This window comes from Anolis carolinensis, chromosome 4 (genome assembly GCF_035594765.1).
Source record: "Anolis carolinensis isolate JA03-04 chromosome 4, rAnoCar3.1.pri, whole genome shotgun sequence".
In the NCBI taxonomy this organism is placed as follows: Eukaryota; Metazoa; Chordata; class Lepidosauria; order Squamata; family Dactyloidae; genus Anolis; species Anolis carolinensis.
The window spans coordinates 204,860,982-204,882,656 of record NC_085844.1 but is presented as its reverse complement, the minus strand read 5'-3'; the positions used below and the strand labels follow the sequence as shown (position 1 = coordinate 204,882,656).

Below are 21,675 nucleotides of genomic sequence, written 5' to 3'. Positions count from 1 at the left end.
AAAGATAAATCAGTAACTGTGGGTTGATTACACAGTCCGAGCACTAAAATTCTACAGTTAACTGCTGTGGAACGTTAGGATTTGAAGCCTAGCAATGTGTATCTAGAATTCTCTGCCAGAGAGCTCTTGTGCCTCACCATCTACAAAACCCAGTATTCCATAGGATGTAGTCATAGTAGTTAAGATGGAACTGTAGTCCTATAATTGTGTACAGGCAGCCCCTGAGTTACAAACATCTGATGTACAAACTACTCATAATTAAGAACCAAGCGAAGACAACAGGAAATGAGATAAATCTTCCTCTAGGAAGGGAAATTCACTCCTGAAAGAGTTATCACAGGGAAAAAAGGTGTCTCCACTAAAGGCATTAGTGGATCCTTGTTTCCAAACAAGCCGAATTTTTCAAAATCCAATTATCACGGATATAGAGTGAGGTGAAATCTTCTGAACAGGAGCACAGATAGCAAAACAAACGCCATGGGTGTTAACCCTTCCCTATGCTATCCAAAGCTATACATGTATATTTGGCTGGAGTTACACTTGTACCTTTTCTGACTTACATACAAACCCAGCTTAAGAGCAAACCTACAGAACCTATGTTGTTCATAACATGGGGACTCTCTGTAGTGTGAAAGGGCCCTGATGACATGATGCTGGAATCTTTGATATTTTCCAGTTCCTACCAATATGAATCAAGCAAAGTGGAAGACAGGAAGGTTTCAGAGTCAGATCTCCCTCTATAGCTTCCCCAGGATGGGGAGATTCTCTCTGTCTTGTGGCTGTAGGGACACTGTTATCACATTGTAAAGAGCATTATAGCTATTCGAAGGAGATGTCGGCCATTTTAAAATGATCTGTATTGTTTCATGGTGTTCTGAGAACAGGACATCCATTCACTGGAACAAGAATAAAATACGGCATATTTTCTAGTAATCATGCACTTCTTGGAGAGACAAGAAAAACCTTAGAATTAAATGTCTAAGTCCATAGAATAATTATATACAGTAAAATGAGACAATTCAATTACTGGTCAAAGGTAAATCTGATGAATTCCAGTAGACTTCCTCACCTATGTCTAGAGGATCAAGACCAGTGTGCCCACAAGTCATCATGGGTAGTGGCCTTAAACAACGAGATGGCTAAAATTGGCCTTCCTTTACAATTTCTGAATGATCTAGGACCTAGGGCAAAACAAGTGCTCATGCAACGCACTCGTGGGATCTATGCTCCATTGGACTTAGCAAGTATAGGTAGGTCTTCTGCCACAAAGTTTTTAGCTTCTCACAAAATGAATGTGCATTTAGAACACTATCTGACTATTCCAGTTCCGTTACCCCTAAGAAGAATATATACCAGGGCTAGGTTTGAACAAATTGATATTATGATGCGAACTGGTTGCTACAGCAACATCCCAAGAAGTGAGAGATTTTGTATTTGGAGAGAAAGGATGGTGGAAAATATCAAACAGTTTTTGATTGACTGCCCAGCATATACTGAACTCCAATACAGATATTTACATCCATTACTATCCAATTTCAGGTCCCCCAACATAAATGATCTACTAACATTCCTCTTGCAAGGACAAGAAAGATCCACCATAATCAGAGTAAGCCTTTTTGTTCTGAAAGCTTTCAAGAAAAGAGCACATTTCCTGAAAGAAGAATCAGGAAAATAGGACTCTGGCTGTAAACAGAAGGTCAGCTACTGCCCTCTCCTCCTTTTTGCCTCGTATGTATCTGTGTTGTATTTTGAAATGGTCAAATGACTAGTCAAATAAATAAATAATTATTATTATTATATACAGTAATACCAGGTCACTGCAATAGTCAGAGAAGAAAGCTTAAATATCCCAGGCCATTAGAACACATAATAATTTCTGATATTAAAAGGCAGATTTTCATGTTGTCCAACTTGCTATCTCATCTTGACATGAAACACCAAGAGATTGTACAAGAACATTATACAACTTTTTAAAAAACATTAGGGTATTCTGATGCAATTCAATAGAAGACTGCGTAGCTTGAAAGGTGCCTGGCTCCAGTTTCAGCTCACTGGCATATACAGCCTGTGAATTTCATTTGCCAGGAGGGGGAGCCATTGTTTGCACAAAAACATCTTTTGAAAAGGCTTATACAAGTATGTTGCTTATGCAGTCAATTCTATATTATACCTTTAATTATAAATTTAAACATGAAACAATTATGCCATGTTCTTGGCGAGGGAACATTCTGAATATTGTAATATGAGGCAGTGAAGAGTAATTCAGGATCTCATTCCACCTATTATAGGTGGTGGGAACTGAAATTAACTTGGAAGAAATTTCTCATAAATCATCTTCTAAATCATATAACCTGAATGTTTTTTAAAGCTACAATATTTTCAATTATGGATCTTGTTGACCTTATATGGTTCAGTAGTTGTTTACATGCTAAGCACTAATATATTAAATATGACAACTATACATTTTAATCTGGAAAGAAACCATAAGATACAACCTTTTAAAAACAAATATAAAATGAAAATTTTAAAACTTCAGTGTGGGTAAACTTTCATGTTAATATTCTAATTTTTCTCTGTCTTTGTAACTGCATCATGCTGCTTGCATTGATTTACTATCAATGAGAAATTATGGTTTGTACCTATTCATGAATATCTGCATAAAGAAGAGAGACAATGGCTTAGCAGGGACTGTTCCATTATAACTTCTTTTCACATTGACTTTCTCTTTCATACTTCGATCTGCTGTAAAACATCTTGCTCAGAACCCTTTGATGGAAGGAGTCTGAAAACAGCCCAAACCTATTTTGTGAACATAAGGCACTTCATTAGTTACTATTCATGTTTTATACCTTATTTCAAAGTTAAGGTATGCAGTCTGAAAATCTAGGATGTAATGGTCGAGAGTATCCCAGCATTCACAGAATCCTTCATCATACTAGCTAGGAGGAATGGGGGGAAATTAGAAAAATTATAAAGAAGGTATTTTTTAGGGTCTGAGAATTCTGAGAAGAGGAATTCTGAATTGGAGACTATCTTTGCAGTTTGGGACATTAGTGAAAAAAATTCCTGTGGCTGTTTTGTAAACAAAATAGTATTTTTGCATACCAAAAAAATTATTTCCATACATAAACAAATTCCTAAAAAAACCTTCTTTTTTGCACAGAAAATGATGTAACTTATTGTGATTTTTTTTTTAAAAAAATCTGTGCAAGAATGAACATTTCTATGATGAAATATTATCTTCTGTGCAGAACATGTTATTTTCTGCACAGAAAGTGCTTTTTTGGCTACAAACACCTGCAACATTTCAATAGAGTAGACCCCAAATTGAAAATAGCATTCAAAAACTGCATGGGTTTTGAAGACTTTCTCATAATGGGAAGAAAATTGCTGAAATTAGTCCTTTTGAGGAGAACCATAATGAAGAATTTCATCTCTTCAAGCTAAATAATAGCCTAAGCCTGAAAAGGGATGTAGGTGCAACGCTATAAGTATACATAACAGAACATGAGAAATGGAAGGACAAGCAAAATAACCATAAAACTTCAGTTAATCTTCTTTCAGTTTTTCCATATTATAGCTCCTCCTGATGAGATAATCCAAAAGATCTGGAGCCCATTCTCTGATTAATAGAGGGATCTTTGTAGATGTATATTCATAATAAACCTCCCGTTGACGCAAGGCTCCACCTTTAATAATTTCTAGTGCACATTCTTCCTTTGGTGCTGCTGGAGATGTAAAAACGCCAGAAATGGCTTTCATTGCACTTTCTAAGGAAAGAAAAAGAACTTGATTTAGTATGTGTTGCCTGCTTAGTTATTCAAATGCTAAGTGCTTTTTTGTACTGATTTCTTACTCAGAAGTAAACCCCAGTGTGTTCAGTAAGACTAAATCTTAGGTAAACAAATGCAGTTGTAATGAATAAACCATAATTGCCAACTTAAATAGCCTAGATGTAATTTTCAGAAGTTTATTACTTGTCTCTACAAAGTACTGCCACTTAAATATTTGTGGGGACAGGGGGTGTCATTATAGTACTTCTGCACCACTCAAATTATCATAGTTACATCAAATAAAATCTTAAGATTTGAAGTTTAGGGAGGATGACTTAGGATTCTGAGCTAGAGAACTGTAGTGCCTCACCAAACTACAAACCCCAGGAATCCAGATAATTTTGCCATGACAATTGATATAGCATCATTGCTCAACCTTATATATGTGTGGTGTGAACATGCTCCAAATGTGGTCTTGGCCCATTTCCACTGAGGTAAGGAATCTGGGAATCTTCAGATCTTTTGGACTGCTCTCCCCAAAATCTTTTATCATGGGATCATTTTTCTTGGGGCTAATGACGTTTGTAGTCAAACATCTGGTGGGTCACAGATTCATTCCCCCCCCCCCCCCGTGCTAGCCAAAGTATGTGCCACATGCAAAAACCTTGCACAAGTATCCAATCTGTTTCACTCTTTAATATCATGCTTGCAGAAACAGTTATATAAGTTGTTCGATGTGTATTTGTAATGATAATGTAGAGGAGAGCAATACAGGCCTGGTTCGTTGTTTGAACTGCCTTAAGAGTACCCATCATTACTACTAGTACTACTTAATGGCTGTTTGAAAATGCAGCGATTCTGATAGGAAACAGGGCTTTCCTTGAGTGCTCTATGCCCATCAATAATCTGTCTGGAGCAAGATGTTTCCTGTGTTCATCACTGACATTTCTGCAGGACATTTGGCTGTGATATCTGGAAGGAGGTAGTCTCTGAAGCTTTCTTGAGAGAATGCATCCCACAAAACCCCTCTAGTCTCACATAGGATAAAAGTGTGTGTATGTACAAAGGAGCCCCAGTGGAGAAGCGTGTTAAAGCACTGAGCTGGAGACCGAAAGGTCCCAGGTTCAAACCCCGGGAACGGCGTGAGCGGCCACTGTTAACTCCAGCTCCTGCCAACCTAGCAGTTCGAAAACATGCCAGTGTGAGTAGATGAATAGGTACCGCTCCGGTGGGAAGGTAACGACGCTCCATGCAGTCATGCCGACCACATGACCTTGGAAGTGTCTATGGACAACGCCGGCTCTTTGACTTAGAAATGGAGATGAGCACCAACCCCCAGAGTTGGTCACGACTGGACTTAACGTCAGGGGAAACCTTTACATTTACCTTTATGTACAAAGAACATAAGCTACCATGTGCAGGCTTTACCCATTCAGATCCAACACCCCTTTTTATTCCCTGCTTTGATTGCAATGGGCCTGATGTCAGGAGAAGAGAAGCAAAACAGCAGTAATAATCATAGCTGATGCCAGAAACATATCTATTGGTGAGACCTGGCTTGGTGTAATAATTATAGATAACCAGAAACCTGTAATTTGTGCACAAAATAAGTAGAAATTATTGTTTAAAGAATTGTCATGTATTTGGAGGTAAGTGTTTTGGTCCATTTTTAGTGACCTTTCAATGATCTTACAAGGATTCTGCAGTTTGAATGAAGAGAAGCTTGATATTAAGTCACCAGGCTTGGAAATACATCTTTTAAAACTGTATGGAACATGCTGGGAAACAGGTTGTATGTTTCCTGTGTTAATCAGAATGCAGTTCAGTGCAGAGTTGCTCTCTCTACCTATATAAATAAAAATATAAATGTCCATTCATGACAGACATCATATCTCCCAAACCACTTCACCGATTGTTACGAAATTTTGACACAATGCAGCATATGAACAAGCGAGTGCTTTAAGCTAGTCACACCACACAAATGACACACCTGAGACAGATAAATTTACAGAAGACATGCAGCAAGGCCTCACCACTTCCTCAGAAAGGGGGATCCCTCTGCAGAAGCCACACCTCCATGACAGAGGAAGGGAGGGAGAAATGACAGAGGAAGGGCTTTCTTAGGTTACATTAAAAAAAGGAAAAAAATGTCACGAGCAAGAGACGTTAAAAAAAAAGCATAGCCGGCAGCAGCCTCCTGCTCAGCAACGCTTCACAGGGTTAGGCGAAGGGGGGGGGGGGCTAAGGAGAGGGAGACGCCGCTGACTGGACTGCATGCTTGCCGCTCTAAGGAATCCTGGCTTCTTATTGGACACTGCCCTGGGCCTTATTGTTCTATCTCCCGAGTGCTGCCATTTTGTAACGCTGTTGGGTTTTTTCTCTTTCAATTTCCTCGTCTTCCTTTCTCTCACTGTATACCTCTGCCAGGGAAAGTAGTCCTTATCCAATCAGGCCCTGCCCATTTCAAGGGGCCATGCCCCCTGCTTGCAACTCACATGGACAATAATATGTTGTGTGTTTCAGAGTCAGCAAACCACACAATCTCTAAATCTGCACAGACAGTGGATCAACCAAAAATATCGCATATCCACAAGCATTGTGAAATCACATATATCTGAAACCTCTTTCTCTATCCTTTCTTTCCCATTTAGCCAGACTGGGCCACAGCAACGCGTGGCCGGGTACAGCTAGTTTTAAATAAACTGTGACAGACTTCTTCAACATGGTGTCTTCCAAATGTGTTTGGACTGCAAAGCCCACTGCCCCCGATCACCATGCCAAGTTAACAATCTCATTTGGGAGGCTACTTTATAGTCTGCTGGTCATGGCAGGTGCTTTTGAGTTACAAATAACCTTTCATCATCATTGTAAAAGCTTACATGATCTTTTCAGGAGAAATTTCCCACATCTTGTTTCACCAGGATCAACACACATCTCTCTCAGAATAATTTATAAGCAATCCCTGCTTCAGAAGAATGTAAGTCAGTATTGCTTCTCAGCTGCTATTTTATGGCATTGTAATATTTGGGTCAGGGGAAAAATGACAAGCATTTTTACTGGTTTTAAAATGATAGAGGTTGAAATCTGAAGGATTCTGAGCACAGCTGAAGAAAGCTGGATGATAAGAATGATAAACAATCCTACCTGTGTCGATGAGTCCAAGGATACAGAGCGTGATGGAAACATTGGTGTTTTGCATGACAAATTCCTGCCTCAAGGAGCTGAAAAATCCATCCAAGGCAAACTTAGTTGCAGAATACGGAACAGTAAATGGAAAGCCAACTTTCCCTAGAAATACATAAAAAATGCAGTTAAGTGTAAGGAACTTCATCTGAAGGCAGCCAAGGAAGCATAATGGTCTATGGTTCTTGTCACTGTGATAGATTTCCCCAACATGGTTGGTATCTTTCTCCCTACTTCCACTATTTTATTTATAACTTGTTTTTATATAATTTGGGTGTTCAAAATCTGAACATGAGATGCTACTTGAGTGATAAAGTTAAAAAACATATGTTACATACCTTTTAAGTTTTTCAAGATGAATTGATATTAGTACATATGAATGAGAGAAAAATTGGCAAGAAAGAGATTTGGGGGTGTTAGCAGTGATAGAGCACTATTCTTATAGACTGTGTAGAATTTTGAATGAATACTATCGGCTATTGTATTCAATTTCAACAAGATTTTTGTTTGAATTTCAAATGAGCTTTCCAAGGTCCTGAACCATATTGACTGCATAGACTCATCACCCTGAATAGCTGATTTAGTTTGAATTAGAACAGATTCACCAGCCCATAGACATAGGAGTAGATGCTGTCACCAAATGCAATAAAACTTGTACATAATCACAATTTTTAGAAGCTTAGTCTTGTGTGCCTAGTGAGGGTGCCCATGTTACAACTCAGAAATTATGCCAGTCTGTTAGTGGCCCAATTCTATACATATTTATTTCATTGGAAATAAGTCATATTTAACTTGGTGGAACATAATTCTTAATTAACACACACGGTTTTCTATAAATGTTCTGAGACAGCCTCTCCTATTTACTGTAGCAAATAGAACTCAAGGGTTTGCCTCATAGCAAGTGAAAAAGGAAAAGACAGGGCCAGTACTGAACACTGAGAAAGTTGAAAGGGACAGGCAGGGCCTCTGAGTTGTGATCTGGCAAGATACTTCACACTAGAAATTTTAGAAGAGATTGGAATTTATATGTATGCACCCAGAACATCCAGGTAAAACGGAATCTCAGTGTAATGTTCCATGAAAAGGAAATTCCAGTTTTATTTCTATACATGGTTCTAAGCCATAGATTATCTGAATGGAAATGAAATGTGTTTCTTTACCATTGGGCCCTTTTGATTCCACATCATAGCCATGGAAGTACTATCCCATATCTGTTTCAGGCTATAAGCCTCAAACCTCTTCAGATTCTGAGATTTGCCATAGAAATTAATTCCCTTCACTTTAGCTGATTAAATCCCCTTGATAGTTTGGTAAGCATCTCTTTGTTGCGTTCTGCCATAGATCTCAGATGGTACTGATAAGAATGCTTAAAAAGGGAAAGCTGTTGATTCTGAAAAGTCCTTGATGCTCAAGAGGCATTTCTTAATCTAATTCTATTCTGTTAATTTGAAATCTACTTTTGCTGTAGCTGGTACTGTTAAACCCAACTGTGATAAATCCCACACCAGGGTTGATCCTAACATTAGGCTGAGCTGGGCAAAGTATACCCTGCAAATCTGTTTCTCTCTTTTTAAAGACATAAGCTTTCTGCTTCTTCTGTGTTGTTGTTTTGCATTTTTCGTTGCCCTCAGAGGGTGTAAGAAACAGATACAAATTGCAGCCCAGATCTATCATACCTCTGTATTAGACAAAGTGAGGTAACTGGCACAGGTGCAAATGCTGGGGGGCATCAGGGGCAGCTCCTCATGCTGAGCATCATAATCCCCAGTTCCCATTAAGATGACAGAGGTATGCCTTCTTAACCTGTCGCACACCAAAAAGATGTGGCACAACATTACAGAAGTTGAAATAAAATTACCCATAAACAGTCACTGCCTGTTTATGGAACAGAGGTATGGCCACACCACCTTAGCTTTTACTTCAAAGAGCAAAATATCTGCCCCCTTCCTCCCAATATTATGAAGTGGCCTTAGCTTAGTAATCTTCAGTAGGAAAATCATCTAATATAGTATCTTGTTCTGAGACAAGATACTTTTCTAATTAGGCTGCAAACATAGCAATATGTCGCAAACACAGAAAGTGACCAGGGTTAATCATTCCAGACATACTACAGGATATGGAATAATTGTGTTGACATGTCTAAACAACTCACAAAAGATGTACTGTGCATACCATATAGAAAAATAACACCAGAATTACAGCTCTGAAAATATAGACCTGGACTAGAGTGACAAAAGGTGTTGCAAGGGAAGGTACTCCTTTGAGGGCTAATGTGGCGAGCTGCATGGAAGTTTGCATGTTGTGCAGGTTGGTTGAACATAGTATATGGAAGGGTGGGTGATAATCTATTTAAAGCCCAATATTTCCCCTCCCCCCTCTTTGTACCTCTTTAATTATAAGACCTGGGACCAGATGGGTTGGAAATGAGTCTACCCTTGAGGCTCACCTAGGGGTTATGTTCTCACTTGTAAGGTCCTGGAACTTGGGTATGAATGATCTGGGTTAATTGGATTGTGCTCAAGAGTTTATACATTTTGCCCAAGGGAAGAATGAGGAAGTAGTTCGGAGTAGACACCACCTCAGCTTGACCCACAGCAGGGTGCTCTCCTCTTTTATTCTTTTTAGGTTCAATTTAAATAGTATCGACATACTTATTTAACCCAACTTCCCATGTCTGGTCTCATTATTGCATGGTTGGTCTTAACCTTGATGTTGCTAAGTAGCATGAATATTTATTGAGAGCTGCTTTGAAGATTATGATTTTCTGTGTGTACACACAAATAAAACATTGTATATTGTCTGTACTTTGTAGGGCCTTGATTCAGAATCACAGCTCTGAAAAATGTGTTACCTTTGATGTTGCTTAGTAGCATGAATGTTTATCTGAGCTGCATTGAAGATTATGATTGTTTTTCAGGGGGCTGCATCTTAAGAGCATTAAAGTTGTGATCTCATTATCAAATGCAACAATCTGTACATTTGGTAGAATGGATCTATGTCTACATAAAGTTGGAAGCTGCAACTTGTTGCATGTACAATCATATATGGGTTTATTATTCAACACATGCAACTCCTTGCTTCCATGCAGTTTATACTCACCTGCCATAGATGAAACTACTACAATGCTCCCTCCACTTTTCTTCAACATGGGAAGAGCTGCTACTGTCATGCTCACATAGCTTAGAAAATTGATGTTCAGGAGTTTTTGCACATGCCCAACATCACTGTCAAAAAATTTGAAGTAGGAACTGCCAACATGATTCAGAATAAGCATATCTAGGTTTCCTGAGGAGAGTAAAGAATTGTTTTAAGTCAAGTTAATAGATGATAACTTTTTTATACCATAATAGAATTTGTTATGGCATTTCTACCTAATTTCAAAAATAAGACCCACTTGAATTATAATATGTGCAATCTCCAGAACTAGGTCTGCCTTTGATGTTTGCATATTTTAATCTGGGTTTGATTTTTTTATGGTTTTGGGGGGCTTTTAGGGTTGGTTTCTTTATAAAATGTTCTGGTTACTCCCTAACAGCACACAACAAGATATGTGTAAGAGATGTTGGGCAATGGAAACTGCTGCCTCCTCCGCCACTGCTGGAGGACTCTTCTCTGGAGGTTTTTAAGCAGGGACCAAATGGCCAGCTGTTGGGGGTGCTTTGGTTGTTTGTTCCTGCATGGCAGGGGGTTGTGCTGGATGGCCCTTGTGGTCTCTTCTAGTTCTATTATTCTGTTTTCCCGATTGATCAGTCAACAATTTCCTCACACCAGATGAATCTATATTGCAATTGGTGTGTGTGTGTGTGTGGGGGGGGGGGTGTACCTGTTTCAACCTGAGAGCCCAAATAAATATCAGTGCCAAAGACAAAAAGCATGGCCTTACATACCAGCATATTTGAATTTAAAGAACATCTCAGTCTTTTAGGATGGAAAACTCGATCCCAAATAAACAAACCGAAATAAATAAAATCTATTTTTATTACCAAAAATAAGTGGCATGATTAGGGTGCTACCCAAAGTGATGTTAGCTAATCCGTGACCTACTGATAGCTGGCCCAAGGGGAGTTGCCAAGAAAAAGAAGCAATCATGGCCAATGGGCATAAACATGTTTCTGGTCCCTGGTATATTTGGAAAAAGAATGAGGCAGCTTTCCACACCCATCAGATATCTTAAGAAGTATGACTTTATTAAGCCCCAGAAGGACCTTCTGTAGTTCCCCATCCTAGTTTTATTCATCAAAATATTTTTTTTCCAAAGATTTCCTATGCTTCATGACTCAGGAAAATGTAATGTTATTACATCAATAGTTAAAAGGGTTTCTGCGAATTCCCTGACAAAACAGAATATAGCACATTTTAGTTAACACTCCTTTTTGCAATCCTTTTATGGCCACTCTCCTCACCCTTTTCCTTCTTGTCCTTTATCTAGTTGGGAGATATATTTTTTTAACCAGCATCAACATCAGGAGGAAACTTTTAGTACCAGGTTGCAGTAACATGTCTGTGGTGAATGACAATAAAGATGGAGCAAGGAAAGAATGAGATTATAGCCTGAATCTTGTGATAGCTGTGTGTGCCTGCCTACAACACATAAGGCGAACAGCAGCTGCCTCCAGAATCCTTAACTGTATTATGAACATTAAACTAATAAAGGGGAGAGCAGACAAGTTTCCTACACTAACTATTGTCAACAAATTAAAACACATCTGTAAGTTTAGCCACCAGAATGAACATCAAAAGAAGAGTGGATTCTGGAAGAAGAAATATTCATCCCAGGACAACTTTTGGAAGAAGTCTTCATGTGGCATCTCAATGGTCCAAAATGTGTTAGCTAACTTATGTGGCTTCTGTGGTCTGGTGGTTTCATTTCACATGAATGTTCTTGCTATTATTGGAACATGTTGAGATCCTTTTTTGTGGCAGAGGAACCAATCCCTATTCTCTCCATGTTATTTCTGCCAATGTAAAAGATATAATGTTTAATAACATATTATCTACTTAATTTACTGAGGTTCACCAATATAAAAATATTTAAACCCCCCTTTCCTACATTTCTTGCATCAATACTAAATGGAAACTTAATGCCGAATGGAAACTTAAATGGCAGAGATATCAAAATATTGATCTTCAGTTCACTTCATAAATTTGTATATATGGTTCACTTTATATGTTTGTATTATTGAAAGTTGCCTGGGTTAAAATTAATAGTTGCTTTTAAGTTACAAAGATTGATAGGAACTTTCCTTCTTGGGATAAGCAGCTTAGTTGGAAATGTATTGATCTGTGATCTGTGCATTTAGTTGCTTACTCTTGTGAATTTTTGGGCTTAGGCCCTGCAGTGCTCATTTGATCATTTTAGATGTCAGAACTTGGAAGGTCAGTGACAGACTGTCATGTCTCTCATGCTTTCCCAGTTTCTGAAGCTTGTGACTCATAATATCTTTCACAATATGTTTCTAACTGTTTCTAGATTTTAAGCATGTTATAATCCTCTCTTGGAGCCCATTGTTGGGAGAATAGCAGAATACTAAATAAATAAGGCAAAGACATAACTGTAGAGGACACCCGTCATTGCAGAAATGCTATGTCTGCTCAGCAGTATTACTGTGGACAATTGTAGATGGTGATTTAAGGCTCAAGTAGTCCTATGTTCTTATTTGCCACATGTTGCTATAACATTGTTATGTCATTCCGACTCCAGAGATAAGGTAATGTACAACAATGTTTGCAACTAAATCAATGGTGTTGCATGTTCCCTTTAATGTACTGCTGTGCATAGAAAGTTGTTTTAGGGTGCATCTGCACTGAAGAATTAATGCAATTTGACAGTAAGAATTCTCCACTTTACCAAAATATTGTTTTTCTTCAGGTCCCAAATTTCTAGCATTGAAGTATGTTTAAGCGGACATTTAGAAATAGAGTTTAGGCATCAAAAGAAAAGACATAGGCAAGGTTACCAAGGGAATGTGAACACAAACATAGGATATCTAGATGTAAGCTATTTTAATGTCTCACTCTGGAATGCTAGAAATTTGGTGACTAAATTTGAGGGGGCAAAATTCCTATTTGGGAGCAGTGCCCTCATTTTGCCCCCCCCCCCCCCCACCTTCTTGAGTGGTATGCTTGGGCAATATTCAAAAGTTTCTAAGTCTGTCTTATTCCCTTTCCATGGACCATAATAATACAAATTTCAGCTAACATCATCTTAATACTGGTTGGGCAGACAACATTTTTTGCACAGAAAGCAGTGTATTCTGTATAAAATGAATTGTTTTATCTGCCGAACATTATTTTTGCAAAAAAATCCTCAAGGATTTTTTCAACATTTCACATATGAAAACCCAGATATATGTGGCCAAGTGACATCAGAATGTGGTTAAAATGGCAAAGTTATTAATGAAGAAGAATAGACAAGCTAGGAGATTCTGCAGCAGTTTGCCTTTGCCTGAGTCTTTTGGGGAATCTGGCACTTCTTCTCTCCCCACTGTTTGTTAACTAAATGTAAAACACTTTTGCACTTTGAGATCAGTTTGCAGCAACTGAAATAGGTTGAGGAGAAAGAAGGAAAGTGGGAGGACTAGCAAGAAATAGGACATCATGAAAAAGTGGGATAACAGAGGATTAATCCCTCATCAAATCAGGGTAGTTGAAGAGTAGGCAAGGATGTTCTTAGTGGAGTGTCCCAAAGTGTTGATATATTCTTTTTTCACCGATGACAAGAATATTTGCTATGATTTTAACAGGTAAAACCACATCTGAGTGTTACTTGCCTAACTCTAAAAATGTCATAAGTTGGCAGGCAATTTAAAGATACACGTAAAACTTAAATTCAGTAAAAGGAAGGAGTAAAAGCTTCCCTAAGTGGAAGGGATCTTTAGGGGGAAATATTTTTCTTAATAGTGTTCCTTCTAATAAAATGAAAGACCATAGCAGGGACAGTGCCCATGACTGACAAAGGAATAGGCTGGCTCTTTTTGTCCCTGAGGGGTCAGAAATATACTTATTTTATTTTTCATTGGAGTAGCAAAGTGCAAGTGCACAAATAGGTCCAGTGAGTGAGAGGGCTTTGACTGGAAAAAGACTGCAATTCTAAGCACGCCTTCTAAGGCACATGAATAAACATACTTAAGATCTTGCCCGCAGAGACAAAGACTGTGAAATAGTTATGGAGAATAAAGCACTCCCTTAATTGCCACCCTGGAGCTATCATAATAATTCAGCATCCAGCTGGTAGTGAAAAAGCAATGATTTAGTCATGCAAAAAGAAATATCTCATAGAACAAATAGAGTGGGATAGAGTGCCTGTTACAGTTTAGACAGCTTAAAAGCAGGTCTGAACCAACATTCTCCCAGTCTGGCATTCATCAGATGATAGGACCAAAACTCCCATAGTCCCCAGGCAACCTGACCAGTGGCAAGGCTATCTGTAGGATCTTGAGAGTTGAAGTCCAAACATATATAAAGGTGCCATTCTCAGAATTGTCTAAGACAAATTCATGAAGGCCACTCACAGAACCACTCACATCATGGTTCCATGATGACTACTTGAGCAAGCTGTAGGTTTAGAGATGGAATGCTGTTAAACATATGTTATGGTTGAGCAACAGTGGGAAATGGCTATTTTCTCACATCTCTGGTCTACTTGGCCACTGTGGGAAACAACACTGGCCTTAGTAGTGGCTGGTGGTTCCCATGAGTCATGGGGCGGTTCCACACATACATTAAACCCACTTCAGAGCGGGTTTAAGAAACCCACTCCAAAGGGGGTTTAAATCCACACAGGCAGGGGAAAAAATGGGCTTCCCCCTTTGGCTGTCCACATAAAATCCTGGGGTGACATGTGGTCACTCTCCCAAAAGACCTCTTAAAAATAAAAATAAAACTCACGGGGAGCCATTTGGTTTCTCTTCCTACCTGAGGGAACATACCAATGATGCCCCAAAACATAGGGTGTCCAGGAGTGTTTTCGCCCCCCCCCTCTTTATTTGGGCATCATTGGTATGTTCCATCAGATAGGAAGAGAAACCAAATGGCTCCTGGTGAGTTTCTTTTTTATTTTTTAGGGTTTTGTGAGGGGTTTTGGGGGTTGGTTGGTGCCCTTGCAGTTTTCCAGGTTGATTCAGACTACTGTCTGAATTGCCCCTTCAAAAGTCCGGAACTTTTGAGGGAGCAGTCCAGACAGCAGAAGTAGTGGATTTATCCTGTGCCTTCCTGGAATAAACCCACTAACAAATTAATTCGCCACAAACCAGGGTTTTCCTGGTTTGTGGCAAATTTTTCCTGGTTTGTGGCAAATTAATTCGTGTTTTCCAAAGACGTCATCTGGACAGCCTCCTTTTTGTGGTGGGAAATCCCACATTAAAGGGACTCTCCGGATGCACCCTTGGATGGTAAATCTATTCTGGGTTTTAATTTGAGCCTCAAAGGATCTCTCCAAGGTGCTACAAACCACAGCAGATCCACAGACCTACTGATGTGAGGCCCATTGGCCTCCACTGCTTGAGGAGGTGAAGATTTTTGTCAAGTTTTTGTTCACAGTTAAGAGATGCTATACCACAGCATGCCATGTAAACCTGACAATGTTTTCAGATCTTCTGAGGAGGCCGTTCTCTCCATCCCACTACCTCTATAGCTATATCTGGTAGGAACACAAGAGGGCATTTTGGTGGCTGCCTCCAGACTCTGTAAACCTCTTCTCAGTGTGCCTACCCTGCTATTTTCTGCAGGCTGGTAAAGTGGGCTTTTTAAGCCTTAGAAGACGTTTTGCTTAATGGAATAGGCTTTGTATAATGAGCTTGATTTTCATATATGCTGTTTCATTTTAATGGTTTATGTTTTTAATAGGTTTTTTTACTAGTTTAATTACATTTGTAACTTTTATATGTTGTTAGTTTTTAGCTATGCTTGTTTTGACACGTTTAAGCAACGTTGAGTCCCAAATCAAATTGGAAAAAGGAAAAGAAAAGAATAAAAGGAAAAAAGATGAAAAAAGACAGTGATAATGCTGTTGAGTTTCCAATCCATGCAGGACTTTCCGCCTCCATTTGGAGATTGTGACATTAAGTGCTCCCCCCCCCCCCCAAATGCCTCAGTATTTTTTTTCCTGTTTTTGAAAAACCCAATACCAAAAAGCAGGCTAATGCTCACAAAGGCAGAGATGTTTTTTCCAACATGCCTACTTTTTAATAATGCAAAAAGGTAGCAGTTGCTAGTTTTCAATATTGAACATTGTGAGCAAAAACTAGTCTTGTAAATACACACACACTTTCTGAGACAGACCAAAACGTTATTGTCACTTTATACAGAGGAGAACATCTTTGGTGCATTTTTAATTCTGTATGAAGTTGTAATAAGTTAAGATATTACATCCATAGCTAGACCAGACCGTTTTGATGTCTGATTTAGAAAGGCTCCTTTAACATGTTCACGAAGTCAGCTTACCCCATAATTCCTCTGCTTTCTTCACTACTAACTGAGCAAATATTATGTCTTCCATGCTGCCATTCACATACCTGGCAGAGGCTGCCCCCAGTTCCAAGCACCGAGAGACTACCTAAGACAAATACAAAAGGAGATTTATGGAAGTTCATTGCTCTTGCAGTCCCCTGCCCCTCCTACCAAATTAAATCCCTTTACTTTACTGCAAAGAAACAGCTGGATAGTTCACTTTATAAGGATTTTTTGGATAGTACATTTTCGGTCTGCCTGCTTAACGGATCAGTGTTATCAGCGGGGAATTTCCATTGGAAAAAAAGCTTTTTGAAAATGTGCAGCTGAAAGATCATGGAGTTTCATTTGACAAAACACACATGGTTTCAGTGTTGAGAGTTGAATATTAAAGCTTGCAGTTTTGGGGATCTAACATCAGAACCTAGCCCCTTCTTGGTGAGACTGTACACCATTTCCTGTTAGTGGTGTAATAGACTTGAAACTTTCACAAAACTTTCAGAGGCAAAGAATGTGTTTGAACCTAGCAGAGCACAAAGTCCCACCAATGCATATATGGGGAAATCAAGATGCTGTAATGGGAGGACAAAAGCATCCATTTGCGTGACAGTACAGTAAGCCCTCTTGGTATGCCTCCGTATTGGAATATGTGCTGCAGCTCCACTTGGGTGTCATCTAGTTGCCACTGTGAAGCTCTGGCAAAATTTTGCATAAGTGGGTACTGGCTTACATTGCATACTGGCTTACGCAATGTAATTATACTAGACCAACTCCTAGTATGCTAGTGGAAAGCCACAAGAGAATTATGGCCTTCAAATTTTTTCACTGACTTACAGCCCCCCCCCCTCGCCTTTCGCTTCTCCTGCCCACTTCAATTTAGGGCCCAGTGGGATTTTTTTTAAAAAAAAATCTGAGGAGGAGAAATATGCAGATGCTAGTGGCTACTTTAACAGGGCTCCTTTATGGAGGTGCCCAGAGCTAGTTCGTATCTAGATTTTTGTATCCCATTAATAATAAGGAAAACCAAGTGTAGATGTTACTTCAGTTCGAGCATGTGCAATGATTACAATTTGCTTTGGTTTTGTTTTGTTACAGCAGATAACCTTATCATAAGTGTTCATTATTGTTCCTGTAAAATTAATTCACTGGTCAGATAGACAGGATCCTGGACTCCTATACAGGCAGTCATGAAGTTACGAACACAATAGATTTTGTAGGCTTCAGTGGAAACACCTTTCCCCTACGATAACTCTTTCAGGAGTGGATTTCTCTTCCGAGGGGTAGATATTTCACCCTGGTTCTTAACTATGAGTCAGATGTAAGTCAGATGTTTGTAACTTGGGGACTGCCTGTAGGCTCACACCAAATAGATGACATTATTACCAGATTTATAACTCTAGTGGATGCTTCTAGTTTGTCCCTCCTTGTGAAGTGCAAGCACAACAACTCCCAACATTTCTGCTGCTTGCCAGATTCTCACATGGGTGAACCTGATCATCAGCTGGTCCAAGTCACTGCCTAAGTTGTTAAAACTAAAGTGGATTCTCAGCACCAGGAATAACTGTTTTGCATCTATATAAGTGGTAGATTTTAGAGTATTGTCCAAAGGCACAGAACACTTTTTGGCACAGTATAGTGTAAATAATCCCTGAAACAGTTATATTCCACTTACTTTGTGCTCTCCTTATACTGGATGCCATGTTACTGCAATACAGGTACCCATGTTAAAATGCCTGTGGCTTGCAATGATACATGTTCTGAACTAGGTCTTTCCAGTAGGCCTCATGCCTGTTAATGGAACTGTAGGTCCATTAGATGGCATACACGTCACTTGATGCTCATCAGTATATGCTCCACATGTGGGCCTCAACTTCTGCCACCATCAGCTGGATATGACCATTAATTTAAAACCAATTATACATCCAGTGGCATCACTAGGGTTGGTGTCACCCATTGCAACTCATATTATCCCTCTCATGGGACTCCCTTTATATCAGGTCATATCACAATATCATTGCTAAAATATCAAAAGAATATTTGATAAAATCAGTGACTATAAAAATCAATAACAGCATGTGCTTGCAGTATATGTAGATAAAACATGTGATTTGAAGTGTCATTGTAACTGAGTACTAATGTTAGCTCTGACCAAAATGCATGTGAATTAGAAGGTTCAAAATGTAAATCAGCATAGAGTTTTAGCCTTGTAGGTATAATGATACAACACTTGTACACTGGACTGTCGCACACCCCTCCCTTGTAATGACAGATTTGGGAATTACTTCTTGATGGTTGTAAACACACTTAGGTCACACACTCTTATTTATATAAAAATGACAAATGTATGGTGTGTTAATATTTTGAAAATGCTTAGTGTAGTCTTGTATTTGTGAATGTATCCTATGAGAAACTGCCATGTGGTTTTATCCATTACTGTGCAAATCTTTTACATAAGTAATAGAAAATAAAATAAGTTTTAAAGGGGATGAGCACTGCATTGCTGACATGTGGTGACTGCCCACTCATTATAGAAAATCCCCTTTTCACCAATTATGCTCCAGTTAGAAGTACCTACATGCACCCATGTTGACACATTCCTTACTAGCTATATGTATGTATTAAAAGTAATATGCTGTAGATAATGTACTGTAAAATTTGTCACCCAGTATGGAGGACTATTCCTTCTGTCTAGTAAATATGGATACTTATAAAGTATGCAACGCCGATTTCTTTCCCTCTCTCCCAGTTTATCACGATTTACACAAATATGAATTCCATGTTCACATGGTTACATTGATAGTTGGAAGATTGCCTTTAAAGGAATATTCCTGGGGAAAGGCATGTGTATTTGAGCATTTGACATTTACTTTTTGCAGCTTGGCTTCCGTCCGTGCAGTGATCAGTATGTGGGAGCCCATGCGCGCCAGGTGGTATGCCATCTGCTCGCCGATTCCAGTGCTTGCCCCAGTAACAATCACATATTTCCCTTTCAGCATTTCTGAAAGTAAGATACAGAAATATCTATTGATAAATATGCCATTAAATCTTTTCCCCAGCCCAAGTAAAACTCTAAAGGACAAGAAACTCAAGAGGATAGCCCTACATTTCAGCCTCCAAAAGTGCCCAGTGCCAACAGTCATTTGACTGAGCCCACATTCTCCTCCCAAGAAATTGCTAGGAACAAGAATTGCTAACATTCCACCAGGACACAGAGGCATGCCAAGAGGGAAGTCTGTATTTTTTAAAATCCTCTCATTGAATATAGAACATGCATTCCTTTTTTAGCCATTTTGCATATTAGACGTTTCAGATGCTTTGAAGCAGTCATACAATGAAACAACATTCCTTCTTTCATTTAACACTGTTCAAAATCTTTTCATCTTCCTTAAACTGAGAAACTATCAACTCTCTCGGAAAACCCAAACCGCAACCCTTCTATCTCACCTGTTTGCTGGGTGTGGGGTGGGGAAGGTTGCTTGTCACTTAATGTATTTCACAGCCTTGCCAAGTCATCTATTACCAGCAATGCAAGAAATGCCTAGACATGTTTTGTTTTCGGCTTTACACCAGTTTTCTCCCCTTTCTCTTTAAAAAGGCATTCCGGCAAGGTCCCTTCTCTCCTCCACCCCCGTTTTGTCCTAAAATGCCTTTGTTTTGAATAACTTACCAGGTTTAAAGTCTTCCTTTCTTGAATAAAAACAGACAGCCAGGACCAATGCTACTGAAGGAATCAGAAGCTTTTGAAAGAAACCCATCCCACTAGAGAGTCAGGAAATAATAAAGCATGAGAAGCAAAAACGGAAAAACAAAAGTCTTGTAAAGCTGTTCCAGACAGAAGGAGTAATGTCAATGCTGTTTTGGAAAAACAAACAAACAACAAAACAACAACCCCCCCCCCCAAAAAAAAACCCCACACCAACTGTTTGTGTAGTGAAGCAGCAACTTCCTCAAATGTCCAAGCTCCTGACAATCCAGGATATTTGTGACAAGGGCTCCATTGCAAGCCTCTGATTCTCTTTTTATCATGTGCTGACAAACTTCAGGCTATGGGAGAGCTTCACTTTGGATCCTGGCTGTCCCATTTCATGTTTCCTGTCCCTAGGATTAAAATAGAGAAATTTGCACAACACCACCCTGAAAGAGGTGTGTCTTTGCTCAAAAGCATCAAGTTTCATTTCATTGGAGATCCCAGGCTGCCTCCTCCAGGTGGGCTCTTGGCTTGCAAAGGCATTGTTCCTGAACCTGCCAGGCAGAGGCTCTTTCACACGCAGTGCAGACTGGATGCTCCTGCTCACAGCAAGATTTCATCTCTCACACCAAAGAGCTTGCAGTCAGAGTGCAGTGCAGCAGCTGAGGAGGATAGTGTAATGCAGCAGGAATTTGGAGCTATTGGATGAGGATGCAAAACAAATAATAATTAACAGATCTTAAGAGACCGAGTCTTCATTTACATGGGCATTGTAACCCATACTCATTCTGAGTTCACTCCTGACTGTCCCCACACTGTTCTTGCACTTTCAGTAAGTCTTGCCAGGCAAAGTGGGTTAATCCATTTAGCCTTGTGTAAAGAAAAGTCAGGGGATGTATTTTAGGGGCAGTGTAGACAGCAGGACTGGGTTTAATTTGGACTGGTTTGCTGTTCATATCAGACACCACACTGCAGAGAAAAAGAGGACAGATTAGGCCCATTATTACAGCTGAAGATGCTTCCAAATGGCCACAGCCTGGCCATCGATGGATGCCCCATGCTGACATCAGTGGACGCACCTGTATGACCAGGAAGAAGGTGGGGAGATCCGTCTCTTCCTTCTCCCTTGTAGTGTATGGCCTCTGCTAATGTCAACATGGGTGTCCACGAAACAGAGCTCTGTGGCTATCTGGGAGTGGTAATAGCAACATGGATGGCAAGTGATGGTCCAGTAGGACCAATGTGGTCTTGGCCAGGCTGGAACACATGGACTTCAATTCACCACTGCCAGACTGTCCTAAATTTACCAACCAATGAAGCCTTACTTCAATAGCCTTACCTCAATGAAGCCTCAATAGACATGGGTTGATTGCTCTATGGTTTTACTTCCTTTGGGGAATTCTTGAGAGTCCTGCTGAGCTGTCAATCTCCAGAGTATTGTGATAGAATCATAAAATCATAGAGTTGGAACAGACCACAAGAGCCATCCAGTCCAACCCCCTGCCATGCTGGAACACACAATAAAAGCATTCCTGACAGATGACCACCAAAAATAAATTTTAATAATATTATCATTCATGCTTG

At 39.5% G+C, this 21,675-nt stretch overlaps 1 protein-coding gene across 1 annotated transcript; it reads right to left on the bottom strand.

Moving 5' to 3' along the window:
* Positions 1–1,774: 1,774 nt before the first annotated feature.
* hsd11b1 (hydroxysteroid 11-beta dehydrogenase 1) lies at positions 1,775–20,743 on the bottom strand. The gene is made up of 6 exons (XM_003220431.4): positions 20,071–20,743; positions 19,271–19,401; positions 16,398–16,509; positions 10,056–10,241; positions 6,918–7,061; positions 1,775–3,770 (listed from the first exon to the last, which is right to left on the bottom strand). Exons 1-6 carry the CDS (start codon positions 20,156–20,158, stop codon positions 3,550–3,552), a joined length of 882 nt encoding a protein of 293 aa, XP_003220479.1. The 5' UTR covers positions 20,159–20,743; the 3' UTR covers positions 1,775–3,549.
* Positions 20,744–21,675: the final 932 nt, after the last annotated feature.